At 34.5% G+C, this 20,343-nt stretch overlaps 1 protein-coding gene across 2 annotated transcripts; it reads left to right on the top strand.

Annotated features, from left to right (window-relative positions):
- The first annotated feature begins 706 nt into the window (after positions 1-706).
- On the top strand, positions 707-20,331 carry ahrrb (aryl hydrocarbon receptor repressor b). 2 transcript variants are annotated; one of them, XM_089131497.1, is made up of 9 exons: positions 707-873; positions 1,071-1,189; positions 1,918-2,099; positions 13,037-13,134; positions 13,325-13,414; positions 16,192-16,297; positions 16,528-16,661; positions 16,864-17,048; positions 18,461-20,331. In XM_089131497.1, exons 2-9 carry the CDS (start codon positions 1,128-1,130, stop codon positions 19,335-19,337), a joined length of 1,734 nt encoding a protein of 577 aa, XP_088987623.1. In that variant the 5' UTR covers positions 707-873; positions 1,071-1,127; the 3' UTR covers positions 19,338-20,331. The 2 variants fall into 2 exon arrangements, with proteins under 2 accessions (XP_088987623.1, XP_039533646.2); XM_039677712.2 differs by having other exon boundaries at positions 16,525-16,661.
- Positions 20,332-20,343: the final 12 nt, after the last annotated feature.

Here is a 20,343-nt window from a genome sequence, read left to right as displayed (position 1 = left end):
TGAATCATATTCGTTGTAGTAAAACATGCAGTGTTTAATTTTAGTTAATCTCATTCCTAATTTCTGAGGTTTTATCTCATTTAAAGGAATAATGTAGCATGTGATCTGTAAAGCCTTTGGGAAGGTTATTAGTCCTGCAAAACAAAGCTTAAGGTTTGTTTCCTGACATGCTATGTGGAACTTTTTATTAATCTTACTTGTTTAGGCTATATTTATATAGAAACAATTTAATGTCATGGAGACAGGGGACATCTTGGAAAAAGTCTTCAATTAAAATTGACCACTTGCTGACCTATTTTATTCGGTTCACTGACTCATTTTATTGATTCTTTTTATTAAAATCATTCAAATATTATTAAATTGAAATTCAAGCTTAGTTTATGAAAATGTACGTTGTGTCCAAATGTCAAGGTTTCATGTTTCCAGCATGCATTTTAAAATTAAAGTATAAACTTATACACAAACGATGCAGTCACAAGGTCGTAAAGAATTTTTTGGTGTACATTTTTAATAATATAACACATCATGTGTTATATTTTGTTCTTATATTAAAAACATTCTCTGTACATTTGGACCCTCTCACACTATTCGACACTTTTAATATCGTATCATATATTTAATAAGATTAAATTCGTTTCTCTTTCCTCAGTGATGTCTTTGCTGTGCACGAGTTTAGTTCGTTCGCGTGCGTAAATGCGCGCGCGGAGCTTCCACCTGAATGACGTACATCATGGAGAGCGGATATAAAACATCAGCGCTCGCGTGATGTCGCCGTGATGTCGAGAGTTTATTCCACCTCATGACATTCAGGATGATTTATCTTCGTTTCAAATAATATTCATCATTTCAATCTTCGGCTGTATGTGGATTTTGGTGAGTTTTCACTTCATATGTTCGCTATTTTGGTAAATAAGTTGTCAATCCATGTTTTCTGTGATGTCAGTTGATAAATGTTCATGTCCGCTTTTATTGTGTCTCTATATTTGTTTGTTTTTTACTTCCACCCCTCCTTATTCTGTTCTTTTCTGTTTTTTTGTTTGTTTGTTTGTTTCTGTTTTTCACGTTTAAAGTTGTTTGGCAGAAACTAAAAAGACAAGTTTTCAGTGTTGACATCAGACAAGTGAACTATGATTCCGCCCGGAGACTGTCTGTATGCTGGAAGGAAAAGGAGAAAACCTGTTCAGAAACAGTTGAGTATTTATCAGTTTACTGGAATTGTTTTATTGACCATAAAAATAATAAAAACAACGCAAAATGCGTAACTAATGATAATAAATATTTAAATTAATAATATTAGTAATTGACAACCCGTCAATACAAATCAAAACAAGAAAATCTGTTATTAATTATGTGTATATTGTTATTACTAGTAGTGGTTATAATATAATTATTTAATGTTTCATGTTCAGGTAACACTTTAAGGTTTTATTAGTTAACATCACTTTACGTTTACAGTTAACATGAACAATACTTCAACAGCATTTATTCATCTTAATGTTCAACATTCACTATAGGCTACATTATGGAAATCAAATGTTATATTTGTTAACATTAGTCAGTGCACTATGATCAAACAATGAACTGCTTTATTTTTTTAAACTAACATAAACAAAGATTGTTAAAATAACAAAAGGATTAGTCATTGTTAGTAAAAACAATTGAGACCTTATTGTAGAGGGTTAGGCTACACATTGATATCAAGGCTCTTTATTTACTTTACACAGTATCAAAACAATGAAAGTCGATATATGTTATTATTATTGTTAATAAGCATTATTAGTAATTTGTTTAATGTTATGTTATGTTCACATAAATGAATACATCACCAGTGTATTGTAAATGTGGTGGTGGAATTTCTGTACCATTTAATCCTGTGGATAAAATGTGACATTATTAAATGATAGTTTGTGTCATCAGGAAACCAGAGAAAGCGGGTCAAAAATCGAATCCGTCCAAGCGTCACCGTGACCGTCTGAACGCAGAGCTGGACCGGTTGGCGAGTCTACTGCCCTTCAGTGCAGAGGTCATCTCTAAACTGGACAAACTCTCGGTGCTGAGACTCAGCGTCAGCTTCCTGCGAGTGAAGAGTTTCTTTCAAGGTAAGAAGGAAAGTTTCTCTGAGAGTTTGCCTGCTAAAAACTGTGACTTTCTACATACTTGCATCATACATTGACCCCAAAAAATTATTAGAATGCTTTAAAATAAACGAAACTTAGTTGGTGTTGGTTTACTGACCTGATTTGACCCACACATCTTTGTGTTTCACTTACGCTGCTGAAATTGGATTTGTCTCTTGACTTTTTTTCCCTTGCATATTTTTACATAATTCCAGAATGTTTTATGGTCACTGTTTTTGTGGTTTACATTTTTTGGATAATAGTAGTACGTTTTTCCCATATTCTTTGTATTTTTAGCTTATATTCTCAATTTGCATGTTTAATTATTTACAAAACAAAAGTACAACTTTAGGAATTAGATCACCTTAAAGGAGTAGTTCACTTTTAAAGGAGTAGTTCACTTTTCCACGTCATTCTTTCATCAGTCGAAAAGAAATTAAGGTTTTTGATGAAAACATTCCAGGATTTTTCTCCATATAATAGACTTCAATGGGAACCAAACAGTTCATGGTCCAAAAGACAGTTCCAGACGATGAATAAGGGTCTTATCAAGCGAAACGATCGCTCATTTATAAAAAATAACAAAGTTTAAGTTTTATAAGCTCAAATGCTTGCCTTGCTCTGTTCTGTGATGCACGTTCGTGACTCTCCTGTTCAAACTCATTCATCAAAATGAACGTTCATTTGGTTCATTCAATGAACAAATTGATTCAGGAAAAGATTCGTTCATTTTGATGAACGAGTTTGAACAGGAGAGTCACAAACGTGCGTCACAGAACGGACAAAGACGAGCATTTTAGCTTATAAAACTTAAACTTTGTTGTTGTTTTTTTTTTTAAATGGCCGATCGTTTCGCTTGATAAGACCCTTATTTATCGCCTGGTGTCTTTTAAAACCCTTTGAACAGTTTGCAGTTTGCACTGAAACTCTTTTGGACCTTGAACCGTTTGGTTCCCATTGAAGTCCATTATATGGAGACAATCCTGGAATGTTTTCATCAAAAACCTTAATTTCTTTTCGACTGAAGAAAGAATGACATGGACATCTTGGCGGTGAGTAAATTATCAGCAAAAGTTTTTTTTTTTTAAAGTGAACTCCTTTAAATACAGATTTGTATTGTAGTTTGTGGCCATACTGAGCCAATATGCTGGTGAGTAGAAATGCAATTCTTCTGCTGTTAAAAATAGTGTTTGTTATGGGATTTATTTCAGGAGGTATAAGGACAGGTCCATGTGTAGCTGTATGAATGAGCGCTCAGTGTAATGTAGCACTCATGCTGTTTGTTGTGACCATGTTTTATTGCCCGAGTGTCCAAACGAATCAGTGTTGAGCTGCTGTGTGGAGAGCTGGCAGTCTCAGGTGGGCATGTATTTGAACTTATAAAGTAATGGAGAGGAATAAAAACAGTGATCTTTACCAACTAAAAAGGAAGGAAAGATGTGGGCCCACCGGCCCAGCATCATATGCAATGTTTGGGAAGCTATTTTGAAACTAGTTTGCAAAGCAAGTCAAGCTAATATAGTTTAATATTGTTTCAAAGTAGCGTCACATTGATAAACAGGAAAATAAGTGTTGGTGATGTAAAATTAATCTGTTATGAAGAATTATTCTGGTCAAGTCAGTTCAGTGTTGATTCACTTCAGTTCAGTGTTCATTTTGCAAGGTTGGTGGCATTATCCAACTCAGTTCAGTTGATATAGAGTTAAAACAGAGTCAGTGCTGTTAAATCCATAACATTACTGAATATTATCCTAATTGTCTTGTAAACTGCCTAGTCTTGTTATATTTAGTTTCTCCTCAGATCTGGAAAGTTACGTCACTTGTGTGTTCTCAATAAGTGGAATTTGCATATTTCTTGGTGTTTTGCCTATGGTTTATTTGTGATTTTGGATAGATTTCACAGAACGTACTTTAAATAGTGAAAGTCATAACCGTCATAGTCAGCATGATCCGACCCTAAAAAACATCGCATCTCGGTTTGTGCCAACCTTGATCTTTCAGTTCAAATAAGATTGATGTGTGTATTAGTGTATGTTCAAACATTGGCATTTTAACAAATTTATCTTCTCAAGGCCATTTGCATTTTTTGGTCTGCTCCCATTTTCCGTCACCTTCATTTAAGCCATAAATTATAGCCAAGGCCTTGACAGTGTAGAAATATGTCAGAAATTCTAGTCGGCTTGGAATTTAAAATGTGAACCGTAATGTCATCAAAAAGGGTTTCATGGAAAAGTGTCCATTGTTACATGGAAAAATTTGTCAAGTTGAAGAATTTGCTTTAAATAAATCCTTTCTACCTTTAGTTTTGCGATGTACAGTAATTTCATATTTTGCTAATGATTAAAATATTTTTCTGATATGAATCCACTGAACAAACTTCATATTTATCTGACATTTTCCTGTTCTTTATTGAGTTGGGTGGTGTCTTTAGGAAAGAAAAATCTCTTTTTTCCCAGTTGTTTCTCCAAGAATGTGAAATCTGTTGAAATCTCTAACTTGAACTTGAGATTTAAGTTAGAGATTTCAACATGAGCTCAAATATTTCTCATCAAATTATTTCAAAACCAAAGAATCAGAGCTGCTACTCAGAATCATAGCTCTACAATAGATTATTATTCTGAAAAAAAAAATGTAATTTTCATGTTAATCATACCATTATGTCACTTTCTTTATATATATATACAGTATCAATAAAAATAACAATAATATTCCAAAAAATAACAAAAAATTCCTCAGCATTATTCTTGAAATGAATGAAATGAAATGCACATTTGGAAATTGTCAATTCTGGGTGAATTATTCCTTTAATGTTCATTGTAAAAAAATATCGTGATTTTTAACAGTAAAAGACAATAAAAATGCTACAGTGAAAAACTGTTAATTGGTTAGCAGAACCTTTCCTCTATATACGTTAAATAACTGTGATAGATCTTATGGTAAATTTCATGTCATTTTACTGTAAAATACTGTTAAATTACAGTAAAAATACAGTTTTAAAGTGAAAATGAACAACTCATCGTATAATTTACAGTGAAAAAACATAAATTGACACTCCACACTTGATGTATTTTTGCTGAAATAACTTGTTTCTTCATAGTTTGCTTAGTCTTTTTCTAATCAGTTAGGTACATTAGGTTTTATGTACATTTAATGTTGTTAAATTAATGTTTATTGCCTTTTTTCATGTGTGTTACCATGATGGTGTTTAATGTTTGAGTGAATGACACTGTGCCGCTTCTAGTTTCTTTTGAAAGAGCAACATGCAATGAGTTTCCATATATCATGTGACTCTTATCACTGCTGTCAGTATAATGGTATAAAACAGATATACACTTCAAATGGTCGATAATTTAACAGTATATCAGATAATTAAATACGGTTTATTTCCGTAAATTTTAAGTTAAGCCTGTAAAACCTTATTACCGTAAATTCTTGCTACCGTATTTTTATACAGTAAATTTCTCGCAACCACAGCTGCCGGTATTTTACCGTAATTTTTTTTTACAGTGTTGTACGTGAATTTAAGTTTCGCCTAGGACCAAGGCTGTGTCTGGTCCAGACACATTGTGTTTTCTTTCTCCACCACAAGTGTTAAAACACAGCAGGACAACCTTTGTTGGCCCAACACCATTTTTAGAGGCTTGTTCCATGATTGTCACACTGCCAGGTGAATTCAAGCACATTTCCAGGCCTCTCAGGATGTGGAGATCCCACAAACTTTCAGGATGAATTAATTATAATGTATTGAAAATGCCCATTAAGTGCTTGCTAATATGACCATTAGTGCTCAAACGTAGGATTTAAACAAATGTATTAAACTTCAGTGTATAAGTTGTCTTGCATCATTTTAATTAAAACATGATCTTGTTCTGTTTTACATCCTTTCGTAATTTTGTCAAAGTGAAGTCACTAAGAGTGACACCTGAGGGGAAGTGTTTAATGATAGCAAAGATTCGCCACATGCAAAGGTCTGTTTCCAGTTCCTGCAGCTTCTTGTTACTGCCAACACTGCAATAGACACACATGTGCTCAAAACCGGCACACAGAGGGTCCTGATAGGTTTGAGAGCTGCATACATTAATGCCTACTGATCATTGTATCATGAGCTTCATAGTTACAAAAATGTGCATGATTTTTTTATAATGTAAATATATAAGATGCAGCTAATTCATAAACCTCTTAACAAATATCCTCCACTCAAAATTATTAATTTTTATTTCAGCCATATAGATGTGCTGTGTGTATGGAGCTATTTTCTTATAACTTTATACTTTTTTTAATGTATAAAGGAATAGTTCACACAATTTTAAACCTAATGATACATTTTTTTGAAGGTGGTTTGAAACATGAATTTACATTTTTGGTTGAATTATTTCTTAAAAAGGTTTATATAAGGTTTTTAAAAATAAAATAAATGAATAGATGCATTGTATTTTATTTATTTATTCATTTATTTATTCATTTTTTTTTACATACTGAATTGTTATTGGTATTTTTTTTTCATAAATTCATATGACCATAAACAGCTGTTTTACACTCCTTGGACGATGACAGGCTGTATTGTGTGTTTCCTCTCCCAGATAACAAGATGCATGCTAAGTGTCATGTATAATTCAATGAATATTCATTGAAGTGCCATTTAATTTGAGTCTAAAAAGTGAACTTAAATATTCAACACAATTTTAAGCTCTAAATTGTTTCGAGAAATGTTAATCTACTTTGAATGTTAGTTGCAGTGCGGGAATAACAACTTAAACTGCACATGAGGGAGTAATTGAGATGCACAGAGAGAAAGAGAGTGTGTGGGATGTTGAAGTGAAAGGGGTTATGGGTAATGAATGCTCCACTGGCTCCTAGGGAGTGTTTGCGTGACTGCAGCCTGGCAAAGTCCCCGTCCTGAGAAAAAAAAAAGATGTCCTAAGAGGGGGAACATGCAGATCAGCTTTGATGCTTCTGTTCATTCACAATCCACTTTTAGTGGTCGTTTGATAACCATGGGATTGAATACTTTTTACATTTTCAGTTTTTCCTGTAATGGACCAAGTCAATGTTCTAACATCTGCTTTGTCAATGAATAAGCACGGTTTATTCTTGCATAATTTTTTAATCTTCTTTGCTGAATGTACTTCTTAATTGTTAATGTCTCGTCACCTCAGTTGTTTCACATGAAATTATGTAGTAATCATAATCTAAATTGCATCATTATATAATGATGTAAGCATAATGTGACTGTTTTTTTTGGCTAGTTTATAAATTAAGTTTTGTTTTCAGAGGTGTTCAATCCCAAAGGACATTTTTTTGCTTGCATCTTGCTCTTCCAGAGCTCAGGAAAGCTTTCAATAGTTAAATATATCAATATACACAATATACATATATTGAATATATCATGCAAATATCAACTTTTTCTCAGACATTTTTTTTTTCTGTGTGCTTTTGCTCAAAAAATGGACTGGCATGATAGCTATAAAACTGATATTTGAATTTATTCTCATATGCTCACTAAGGCTGCAATTATTTGATTAAAAAATACAATAAAAACAGGAATATTATGAAATATTATTACATTTTAAAATAACTGTTTTCTGTTTTAATATATATTAAAATGTAATTTATTCCTGTGATGCAAAGCTGAATTTTCAGCATATTTATCCAGTTATTTATGATCCTTCAAAAATCATTCTAATATGATGATTTTCTGCTCAAGAAACATTAATGCTGAAAACTATTGTGCTGCTCAATATTTTATTAATATTAAACTTTTATTAAAGGTAATATTTAAAAATAAAATATATAAAGGTAATATTTATAAAATATTTGAAATAATACATATTTTGAAGCTTTAAAAATGTCTTTGTCACTTTTGATCAATTTAATGCATCCTTGCTGACTGAGGATTTCTTTTAAAATATCCTTTCTTTTGAATGGTAGTGTTCAGATCAAATCCCTATTCTGTCTTGGAAGAATTTAATGTGAAATATTTGAGTTTTTGAGATCTTACTTTCAGATTTTAGTATCTTGACAGTTTGAGACATTGGTAGTGATATTCGCAAACCGAGAAGCGAAATCATTTGCAATTTTTCTTTATTATTTTTTACTCAATATGTTATGATGAATTTGTCAATATTATTAATTAAATTCAACAAATTAGAATTGAATAATTAATCAATTTATTCCTTAAAAGTTAACCATTTAAAATGATTAAAGTTTGCACCAAAAAAATTAAACAAAAATATCTGAATCACAGACGTCAAAGATTAATTAAGTAACTCTGCCAACATTGAAGACACCTGATGTTAACAAGCAGAATCACTGAAGGAGAAAACCGTCCTTTTAAAACAAACCTAAAACAAACACCGATCACCATAATGGTGACTTAAATGTATTTTTTTTGGTGCGTTTTACTCATTTTAAATGGTTAACTTTTAAGGAATTCATTTGATTAATTATTACTCAATTCTATTGTTAAATTGAATTAATAATATTGCTTGTAATCTGTTGCCACATTTTTTTTTTTTTTTTGATTAGATAAAGCGCATTAATTTTTACAGTGTGTGTTGAACACAGGAATGACAGCATCAGGTCTGATTGGTCTTCATGAGGGAATGATGTAGCTCTGGTGCCCTTCCATACAGAGCATCCAGTATTATTTTCACATTTTTCCAGAGATTTCACAGTCGTGCCGGCGTTTGACAGCCACCAGACCCTACTTGGCAAATTCATCTTGCGTGCAGATCAGGAAAATTCCATCTCGCGTCTCTGTCCTGGAAACATTCCTCTGTTTGTTTTCATCATGTGAGAATGTGTGCTAGAAGCTGATAAATGATCCAAGCGTCCTGCGTCATGCATGTGCGTGAGTCTCCAAACATCTGTTTTAACATGGGATTGAGGATTTCCCCCTCCCTTGCATGAGAACTCCCTGATCTTATACCACAAATCAATCTTTTATCTTTAAGTTGAGCTGTGTGTGGATATGATCCAATACGAATTTTGTTTAATTCCCTCATAATTGCTAGTATTATGTATTCTGTCACCCTTACCATTCAAACAGCTCTTTATTTGGACCAAAGTGCAGCATAAAAAAGAAAAGTTGAGATATTTGTTGTCAATGTCAAAACCTCCCAGTAAGAACATTTAATAGGGTCCCTGTTTGTTGGCAACCGGAAGGCAGTTCCTCTGCACACGATGTCGTGCGAACGACTTGTAAAAATGACCCAGATACGTCATAGTGGACTTGTAACTGCAATAATGTGCATGACATGGCGAGTCCTTTTGCAAAATCTTTATATTCCTCTTGCACACATTTAGCCCCCCTTTGAACTGTTTTCACTCGTGTTATGCAGCTTGGAGACAGACTATCAGAGATGTTTGAAAACATTTACTAAATAAATGAGATTTTTCAGTTTCTCTGTGCTTTGTTTTATTCATTATACATGCCGTTTAGAGATTGGCATTCCTGGAAAAGATTTACAATCGATATGCAATGCTCAAATAAAACAGAATTTATATATAACAGTCATGTAAAACCAGACTGTTTTGTGAATAATGCTGCAAACAGAGCCGTGTGCCAGCAGTCTAAAGCATGATCTCATGCAAAGACTGTTTCCAAACACGGGTTCTCTCACGCAACAGCCATTAGTTCACAAAAGGCCCAAGTTGACCTCTCTTTGGCAAGGTTAACCCATGTTCAGTTGGAAAGCCATTGTCCTCGGTGCTAGTGATGTGAAATAATCTCCCATTGAAATGCATGTGCCTCTTCAGTGGTCTGTTATGTTTGTGTCATGTGACCAATTGACCGGAAAACAATTTAAGTGTACAGTATAGAAAGACAGACGGATAGATACACACAATTGTTCAAAAGTTTGAGGTCAGTAAGCTGTTTTGACTTTCATTCAGCAAGGAATGATGCATTAAAGGAGTAGTTCACATTTAAAAAAAAAACTTTTGCTGATAATTTACTCACCCCCATGTCATCCAAGATGTCCATGTCTTTCTTTCTTCAGGCGAAAAGAAATTAAGGTTTTTGATGAAAACATTCCAGGATTTTTCTCCATATAATGGACTTCAATGGGAACCAAAACGGTTCAAGGTCCAAAAGACAGTTTCAGTGCAAACTGCAAACTGTTCAAAGGGCTTTAAACGATTCCAGACGATAAGGGTCTTATCAAGCGAAACGATCGGTTATTTAAAAAAAACACACACACAAAAAACAAAGTTTAAGTTTTATAAGCTCAAATGGTCGCCTTGCTCTGTTCTGTGATGCGTGTTCGTGAATCTCCCGTTCGAACTTGTTCATCAAAATGAACGAATCTTTTCCCGAGTCAACTTGTTTATTTCGTTCGTTGAATGAACCAAATGACTCAAAAAAAGATTCGTTCATTTTGATAGACGAGTTCAAACAAGAGAGTCACGAACGCGCATCACAGAACAGAGCAAGGCAAGCATTTGAGCTTATAAAACTTAAACTTTGTTATTTATTTATTAAATGAGCGATTGTTTCACTTGATAAGACCCTTATTCATCGTTTGGAATCGTTTAAAGCCCTTTTATACAGTTTGCAGTTTGTACTGAAAGTGTCTTTTGGACCTTGAACCATTTGGTTCCCATTGAAGTCCATTATATGGAGAAAAATGCTGGAATGTTTTCATCAAAAACCTTCATTTCTTTTCGACTCAAGAAAGAAAGACATGGACATCTTGGATGACATGGGGGTGAGTAAATTATCAGCAAAAGTTTTTTTTTAAATTGAACTACTCCTTTAAATTATTCAAAGGTGACCGTAAAGACAACCATAATGTTACAGAAGATAAAAAAGTTATTTTAAATTAGATTAATATGTTGCAATGTAACTGGTTTATTTTTGTTCAAAGAAATGATGTTTTTGTGAGCATTAGAGATTTTAAAAAACTTTTTAAAAATCTGACCCCAAATGATGGATGGATGGATGGATTGATAGACAGACTTAGTTTGTTCAGTTTTCATTCATGTTTAAATTGAGCGCTGGCCCTTTAAGAGCCGTTATAGCAGGGTTTGCGTGACTGTAGTACACCAGAGCCTGACCTCAGAAGAACTCCCGTGAAAATGATCTAATGATCTGTCCATCAGAGCTCTGGAAACCAGCAATGCACAAATGAATCAAGACTCTATTATCTTTCATTACATAGACATAAAAGTTAAATCATTCATCAAAATAAATATTACATCATTTTGAAGACAGAATTATATTTTTCTTTCTTCTGTGAAAGATCCATTTAAGTGTGCTGTGTTTAAACTTCATGAGTTTTTTTTTTTGAGACATTGAGCAAGTAACAATTTAAAAGTAAGAGGGGAAAAAGGTTATGAGTCCATTCTTGACTGTGTAAAAACACACATCTGCTCGCCTCGTAAATCTAACCTCAATAGTCAAGAGCAGATCTGTTTTTTTATTTCCATCCCCTCATCAAAACATCCCAGCAGTGAAATGAGCTGCTTTTAAAAGCCATTTCTGCCATTTTGTGATAAGTAGCTCATCCACCTGCAGATTTGAGCGTGTTTGGCAGAAGACGTGAAGTAAATGAATGGAGAACGAGGCTTTGGGGACTGGGGAGAGATGCTGGAGATTTCCCTCATGTTGGTGAGGACAGGTTTTTGTGGCGTGTTTGAATAATAAAATATTTAGATTTGGTGTTGTCAGACATAAATGGAGTGGACTCTGAACATTACATAAAAATAGACTTGCGCTGTTTTTCTTACCACAGACCTGCATAAAACGATTAGCAAGGAGCATTTCATGACACTCATTTTAGTATCTTCACCCAAAAATGCCATCCTTGCTGTATATGACTTTCTTCTTTTAGCCAAACACAATCTGAGTTATATTAATATCCCTGGATATCCATTATATTACTATTCACTCCCATTATAAAGCTTGGAAGAGTCAGAAAAAATAAAAGGGGAAGTACCCCTTTCACTCTTTTTCTTATCACCTTTCATTTAGTGTATAATAATATAACTGTATGTGAATGTAAAAGATCCGCAAAGTTTTAAAGATCATCGTGCATGACAAATGTTATTGTCTCCCAAAAGAAAGAACCGTTTCTGAACTGTCTGAACCGAGTTGTCAGTCTCATTTCCTGCTCAAACCTACAAAGATTTTTAATAAATTTACATAATGCCAGCCTATGGTCTTCATTGGCTGCCCATGAACAACGTCTACTTTGACCCCCCTCAAACACTGTAGTTGTGGCTGAGGCCTGAAAGAGTTTGTTTCATGTTGTCAGCATGTCGAAAATACATTTTACTGCACTTTCAAAGGATTAGGACAGATGGTCTTCTTATTGGGTGGTATATTGGGAGATATGATCACATTACAGCCTGAAAGGGTTAATAAATGAATGCTCATATTTGAGTTGTGTAAACATTACAGCTCAGACTGTTTGTGGTTATCTTCTTTGCTTTGTTGTTTTTATGTTTGGCATTTAGTGCCCACAAAAATAACTAAAGAAGAAAAAAAATTCTGAATTATTTCAAGTCACTACATTTCATCTTATTACTTTTTAAATTGACACTGCTAACAAAGTGCACTTGGGCTGTCACAAGAAAGACTTTTTTTTCACTCCTTTTGAATCAGTCTCAATTGGGAAATTGGGAAAGCGTATCCAAAATGGATTGCTTGCTTAATGAAAAAGAATGATCAGTGGGATTTATTCCTATGAAGAAGTGAGTGATTGTCTTGGGGTTTTTTTTTTTTTTTTTTTGTGAGGCAAAATGGGTTTTCCTATAAACAATTTTTGTTTAAACAATAAAAAAAATCACTGTAAAATGTTTAATTATTTTTTTTAGCATGATCTGATATCAGAAATGTTTATGCAGAAATTCTTGTCTTTATATTTCCCTGTGACGTGTCCATGGTTCTCTGTCTCATGTGCTCTTGTTCCTCACAGCGGTCCAAGAAAAAGAAAATCTCAGCAGTGAAGCCTCAATCCCAGAGCACCGGAAAGAGATTCTGCCCCGTATTGTAGAGAGTGATCTTCTTCTACAGGTGTGTTAGCCATTTAGTTCTTCATTATCATTACAGTTCAGAAATTGTTTATTGTCTTGTCTTCTGAAGCCTAAAAATCTGACTTTAAGTCATAGGTTTAATCATGTCACTAAGATTGTGCAAAAATATTAACAGGTATTCCAAATTACACATTTCCCACAATAATCTGTTTTTGTTGTTTGTCTTGTAGTCTCTCTCTGGATTTGCACTGGTCGTGAGCTCAGATGGTGTTATTTTCTATGCATCTGCCACTATCGTTGACTACCTGGGATTTAATCAGGTAATAAACCATCAAATGAAAACCTATACTCTAGAAATACATGCATGGGGAAAATGAAATGGCTATGGTTATGATTTAAAATAGCATGCTTGTTTATTTATATATGTATATGTGTGTGTTTATATGTATATACTATATGTATGTATGTATGTGTATATATATATATACTTTGTATATATATACATTCCTTTTACTTTTTATTATTATTTATATATATATATATATATATAAATAATACATTATTTATACATAAATTATTAAAAAAATATAGGATATATACATATATATATATATATATATATATATCCTATATTTTTTAAATATTTTATTAATTTATTATTTAAGAAGGAGGGTAAATAGAATGTGTATTTGGCTTTCGTGCATGACAATCCAAAAAAATAATATTGAAATCCTTCTTGTTACCCATTTTAACCTTTATAAACAGTTATAAAATTCCTGTATCATCAGAGAAATCTAGACAAAAGTCTAGAAGAAATAAGAACCACAAGAATAGAAAGAATAGAAAAAAGAAATAACCACAACATCTGTGCAGAAATATGTCATGTTATTGGTCTTCTCCACCAGAATGTGTAAAAAATAGTTACGTTTTTTTTTTTTTTTTTTTTAGTCCTTGGCTAATTTAAGACTTTCTCACAGCCTTCTTCAGCAAACAAATCTTCTCTTCCGAGGAAGAAACTTGATTGGATCCTCATTGAAACTGATAGTTTGTCATGAGTTGGTTAGTCATCAAAGTGTGCTGAAAGCCTTGCATGTCCCACACTGGAAAGTAAAGGGAAGGTTGAATATTTTAGGCAGAGTTTATGGTGTATGAACAGAGGCTATGGCTGTGTGGGCTGGTATTTTAAAGCTTTTGTTTTTTTTTCTCAGTGTTGAGACACGTCTGTCCGCATGCAAGCAGCGCTGGTGTCACGCAACAAACACATGGGGCTGTGAAAAGGGATCTTTTGTTGGCTTCAAGCATACATTATACATGAGAAAGCAGTTTGAATGTTTTGAGCGCTAATTTAATTAGCAGAGAATAACAGTTGGAGCACAAAAAAGACAATAATGTATGCAATTACTTTTATTATCTGTTATATTAATCATCGTTAACTCTTATTTCATTCTTAATAGTCTGTTAATAAACCCGTTCTATCTACCTAAGTGTTTTAAAAGGACAGTTCACTTTGAAATTAATTTTTGAAATTTCTTTGTTTCCACAATATTTTCAATTTTGACATTTTTAGGTCAAACCTTGTCTGTTAGTCATATAATGCAGGTCTATGGTCACCACCTCAAAGAGCATGCACAGAGAAGTCCAAATTGAACATGATTTAATGACTCGTAAATGTAAGTACACATTGATGGCCTAAGACACGAAACGAGTGGTTTGTGTGAGAAAACGAACAGTATTTATATCGTTTTTACCTCTTGTAACCACAGCCACGTCCAAGTAAACTGAAGGCACGGGCGCTTCGGTCTGCCTAAGTGCCAGAAAGCACCGAAAGTGATCTCTTGTGTGGTTGCGGAAAAAAAAAAATCAACGTTGTCTGTTGATATATCGAAATCGTCTTCCATTGCAATTGGCTGTATATCTAAATATGTTTAGATCTTCACAGTGAAGGGTAACATCTTAAATCTCTGTGTAAACAATGAGTGACTTACACGCGAGAGAGATCACTTCCGGCGCTTTCACTTCCACCCGCGCCCTCAGAGTACTTGGACGTGACCGTGGTTACAAGAGGTAAAAACGATATAAATACTGTTCGTTTTCTCACACAAACCGCTCGTTTCGTGTCTTAGGCCATCAATGTGTACTTACATTTACGAGTCATTAAATCATGTTTAATTTGGACTTCTCTGAGCATGCTCTTTGAGGTGGTGACCATAGACCTCCATTATATGACTGACAGACAAGAACGGTTTGACCTAAAAATATCAAAATTTAAAATACTGCGGAAACAAAGACACCTACATCTTGGATGCCCTTGAGGTAAGCTAAAGCATACCAAACATTTATTTCAAAGTGAACTATCCCTTTAAAACAATATAAATATATAGGCTACATCAAGAGGAAATGTTTAACACATACTCCGATTTTGATGTTTAGAACTTGGCTTTTTTTATCCTATAATAATAAGTTTATCCTCATCCAGCGATCTCATAACGTTTTGTTGTGTCACAACTGCCAGGTAGCGGCAAATCATTGTCTTAACGAGCGAGGCATACATTTATAAAGTTAAAGTTATACATTTTAGTGCCTCAAGCCCCCGTTTTTGAGCGCAGACGGAGACCCCTTTCTGTTTAAGACCACGTATAAGGCCACGACATGACCTAGGTTGACCTCAAACACAGGTTCCTATGAGCACAACAGCTCTTAACGTCAGCTCTTAGTGATGTACTACTCTCTGTGCCACAGCTCTGGCATCTGTCTGCTTATTAATAGTAACTGAAGCAAATGCACAAGAATAATTGCATGAATTATGAATACATTCGACTATCTGCCAGAAACCTCATGATCTAAACTGCTTATGAATGTTTTACCAGTTGTTGAAGTGACTCCACAAGGAGGACATTTTGATGAGTAATGTTTCTAATGTGGTTTAACATAAAACCGAATTACATCATATAAACTTGTGGTGTTTGCTGAGAGACATCTGTGCGCAGGTCAAGTGTGGCAGCCGATAACACAAAACACACTGACGTAGGAGCTAAAACGCTTCAGAAATAAACATTCTCTGTTTTTGATGGTGTTTGTGTGTGATCTTGTCCGGCAGACAGACGTGATGCATCAGAAGGTCCTGGATTATGTCCATGTGGCGGAGCGACAGGAGTTTCAGAGGCAGCTCCACTGGGCGATGAACCCTGGCCAGGAAGACACTGGTGTGTGTATAATTATTATCATTAACCCTATAATACATGTGCAATATTCTAAAGACATATGCAAAGTTGTGTGGGCTATTTTTATAACAGTTTTATGTTGATTTTGCATCTATTTTGAAGCTTAAAAACTTCAACTGTCTCATTATAATTGCATGGAAAAGAGAGACTGCAGTATATCTGTCTTTACACACCCAAGTCATGTGTTTCTGTGAATGTGTGTGTTCTAGTAGATGAGGATGTTGCGATGGGTCATCTGTATAGGTCTGAGCAGCCTGACGGTGTTCCTCCTGAACTGTCTCCGTTCCTTACGCGGTGCTTCGTCGCTCGAGTCCGATGCCTGCTGGACAGCACCTCCGGCTTCCTGGTCAGTCATGAAATCACTATGTTTATTTTCTTGTTCTAGAAGCCGTTTCAGGTTTGGAAATGCGTCATAATAGGGAAGAAAAGACTATCGCAACTTCTGTTTCATGTCGAATTAGGGGTCTCAGAGAGTATGGCAACATGTACATTTGGGAAGGTCTATCCACTGAGTCTGTGTCGCTCTGATTTGCTCTCGTCTCCTATAGAACATGCAGTTTCAGGGCAACCTGAAGTTCCTGCAAGGTCAGAGGAGGAAAACACACTCGGGATCTTTGCTGCCGCCCCAGCTTGCTCTGTTTTGTGTGGCTGTTCCTCTGGTGCTGCCAATCATCACGGAGCTAAAGATGAAGAGTATGATGATGAAGGGCAAACACAAAGGCTCTGGAAGCAGGTACACACTCTGTCTGTCTGCTTGTCTATGCATTGCATTTTTGCATAGAATTATGAAAATGAAGAAAAAAAATTTTTTATTCTTATTTTTTTAATGATTTTTCTCGCTGAATAAGTCAGTTTTGCCTAATAAGTCAATTGAATTTATTTTAACAACTATTTTAATGCAGAAAAATCATAAAACTGCAACCCTAAAACCATATTCTGGACAAATGTGGGCAAAATAGTTTTGATTTATTTTTAAAAAATACTTCCCTTTATCTGTTTGCTTCCTGAACACACAATTTTTTTTTTTGACTCAATTCTACAATGTTTAGTGGGTGAAAAAAAAACCCTCCTTAATCTTGTATTTGGGTCAAAAATGGGCACCCATAGAAATGAATGGGAAAAACTGTTGTTTAGAGCATTCTAAAATAAGCCAAAATAAGACGCCAAGTAACAGCAAAGTCTCTTCATCTTTAGGTTTTAGCTTTAAGAACTTATTGGAATGATATTTTAATGTAGTTAAAAAATTGTAAAAATAAAACATAAAAATAAGCAGAACTTACATAGAAAATATGGAACTTTTTGAAGTAAATAAATTCAAAAACACCCCCAAAATAAAAAACACCATAAATGGACAGACAAAACTTTATCTAAGACAGTGATATAACATTTATAATAAATAAAAATTAGGATCACACCTCTGAGTCCTCTGTGCCCACATTTGTCCATAATTACAGGATTAAGGGCTATAAAGTGAATATGGTTTGAGGGCTACTAACTCATTTGAATTAAAACATGATATTAAACAAGAAAACTAAGAAAACAAGGATATTAAAAAAAATGACCATGTAGATAAAAAAATATTTTATATACATGAATGTAATTTAATTTTGTAAATTTTGTAGAAAAGTGACGTAAAGACATTTATAATGTTGCAAAATATTTTAATTTCAAATAAATGCTGTTGAACTGTTGAATCCTGAAAAAAAGTACAATGGTTTCCACAAAAATATTAGGTAGCACAACTGATTTTAATATTGATAATAATAAAAAATATTATTATTAATCAGCAAATCAGCCTATTATAATGATTTCTGAAGGATCATGTGACACTGATAACTGAATAAATAAGCTGAAAATTCAGCTGAATCAAATCAAAGGAATAAATTACACCAGAATAAAATATATTCATATAGAAAACCCTTCTTTTAAATTGTAATAATATTTCACAATATGACTGTTTTTACTGTATTTTTGATTAAATAAATGCAGCATTGGTGATCAGTAGAGACTTCTTTCAAAAACACACAATTACCATATTGATGGACTATGGTTTTTACACAGTTACTCAATCATAATAGTATCCAAAAACATGATGTGCACAAGTAGAAATGGTCTTTTAATCAGTTTAACTTCTATTATCTTCAGTGATAAAAGGCTACGAGTTTCCTGCGGCTCATTTGACAGTGAAGACGTGCAACGCGTTAACTGGACAAACACATCGGGTCATGACGGTTTAGGGTCAGCCCTGGCCAACACAAAGTACAGAGGAGACGGCTGCAAAGCCCAAGATGAGCCTCTCAACTTCTGTGTTTCCACTCTGGGCGTCTCTAGGTTGCAGGCTGATGCCTCGTGGGACGCCCGCTGTCCTGTTTCCTTGCACACAAACTCCAGTGAAAACTACCTGATACCTGGAAGCTTCTATAAACACGGCCATTCTGGAAGACTACAAAATGGCTGCAACACAGAATTGCAGAAGATGGAGGGTTATTGCATTGAGGGGAAGGTGGAGAGAAGGTGCATGATGCAGAATGAATGTTTTAATATGCTTCCTGTAGCGGCAATTAAGACCGAACAAGATTCCGACTCTGAAAACGTGTGTAACGCGTACGGGACGCTCTGGCGCCCTGAATATGCACAGGTGAAAACCAAGGCTGAATATCATGACTGCTGTACTGCATATCAAAATGGCAAAGCTGTCATCAATGCACACAAGTATCTGTGTGCGGGAGTCAGCAGACCTCTTAAGTGTGTCCTGAATCACTCTGACCAGCCGATCGGCAGTCGGGACGCGTACGTTTCCGCAAATGCCTCCACGGATCATAAAAGCTACATGCAGCATGATATCCGGCTGACTTACGAGTTCAGGAGTCGAAACCTGCTGCACACGATTAAACGAGAGCCTGACGAATCTCCACCTTGGTGTCATGATGTTAGTCAAGGGCATGTGCAACAAAATAGCTCTTCAACTTCCACTGTCAATGCTATTCTACACAAAGCAAACCCTTATGTTTACATGCAGTGAACTCTGTGACCACGTCACCATTACTTGTCAGTCATGGCGCTTGCAAGGTGTCTTCTTTCTACTTTTCTTAACCACAAATTTGTACATTTTAGCTGACGCTTTTATACAAAGCCACTTACAATTGCTATATATGTCAGAGGTCGCACGCCTCTAGAGCAATAAGGGGTTAAGTGTCTTGCTCTGGGACACATTGGTGTCTCGCAGTGGATTCGAACCCGGGTCTCTCACACCAAAGGCATGTGTTTTATCCACTGTGCCAAAAGTAAATGCTTTTGCAGCCTAAATTTATTAACGTTCAAAATTTCGATCTTTGGTATGTCAGAAATGTAAGATTTAAATGGGAAAATCTCCCATTGGCTTACATTGAAATATTTTTTTTGCATTTAAAATCTACACCCAAGGATGATTGTCATGTTTGCATGATGAATTGCGATTTCTCATCAGAAATCAAGATGTCATGACGATAATAAAGCAGCTCTATAGCAGAATTTTATATACCCACACTTATTGTTTTTCTGCCTTGCAAGCACTGGTATTTTCTGGACATATAAAGCTAGTTAGAAAAGTGATTTTATATAATTAAGCCAGACTGTTAAAGCAATTACAATACTCAGGTTAACTTCGGATAGGTTTTTGAGATGTTTTGTATTTCGAGACTTTTAGGTACAGATTTTGGATTTACATGTACCGATATGTCATATTCATGAGGTAAAAAGTGTACAGACAAAAGAGATAATTTCCCTAGTATTGCATTTTAGATTTTTTTTTTTTTTTTTTTTACATATTTTCTTTTTTTCTTCAAGTGCACAAACATGCATTTACTTTTGCTTCATGGAATTATTCAGTCTGATTGATCTATTTTGTGTGTAAAAAGTAGTCATTACTAAGGAAACATGTTTGTTTTTATGCTACATTCAATGTTCTTTGTTTTGTACAGCATGTGTTGTCATTGTCATACTGAAGATGAATATGTAAAAAAAATGTTACACAATTTATTCTGGAATTA

This window comes from Pimephales promelas, chromosome 5, assembly GCF_988280905.1.
Source record: "Pimephales promelas chromosome 5, fPimPro1.hap1.1, whole genome shotgun sequence".
Lineage (NCBI taxonomy): Eukaryota > Metazoa > Chordata > Actinopteri > Cypriniformes > Leuciscidae > Pimephales > Pimephales promelas.
Note: the sequence above shows the minus strand (reverse complement) of the source record. Positions and strands in the feature narration are given on the sequence as shown.

Bases quoted from the DNA above. Each gene is read 5' to 3' on its own strand.
- ahrrb (XM_039677712.2), top strand. From the start codon at position 1,128: ATGATTCCGCCCGGAGACTGTCTGTATGCTGGAAGGAAAAGGAGAAAA. The intron at 13,135-13,324 runs GTGTGTTAGCCA...TTTGTCTTGTAG, and splicing joins AGAGTGATCTTCTTCTACAG to TCTCTCTCTGGATTTGCACT. The intron at 16,662-16,863 runs GTCAGTCATGAA...CGTCTCCTATAG, and splicing joins ACAGCACCTCCGGCTTCCTG to AACATGCAGTTTCAGGGCAA.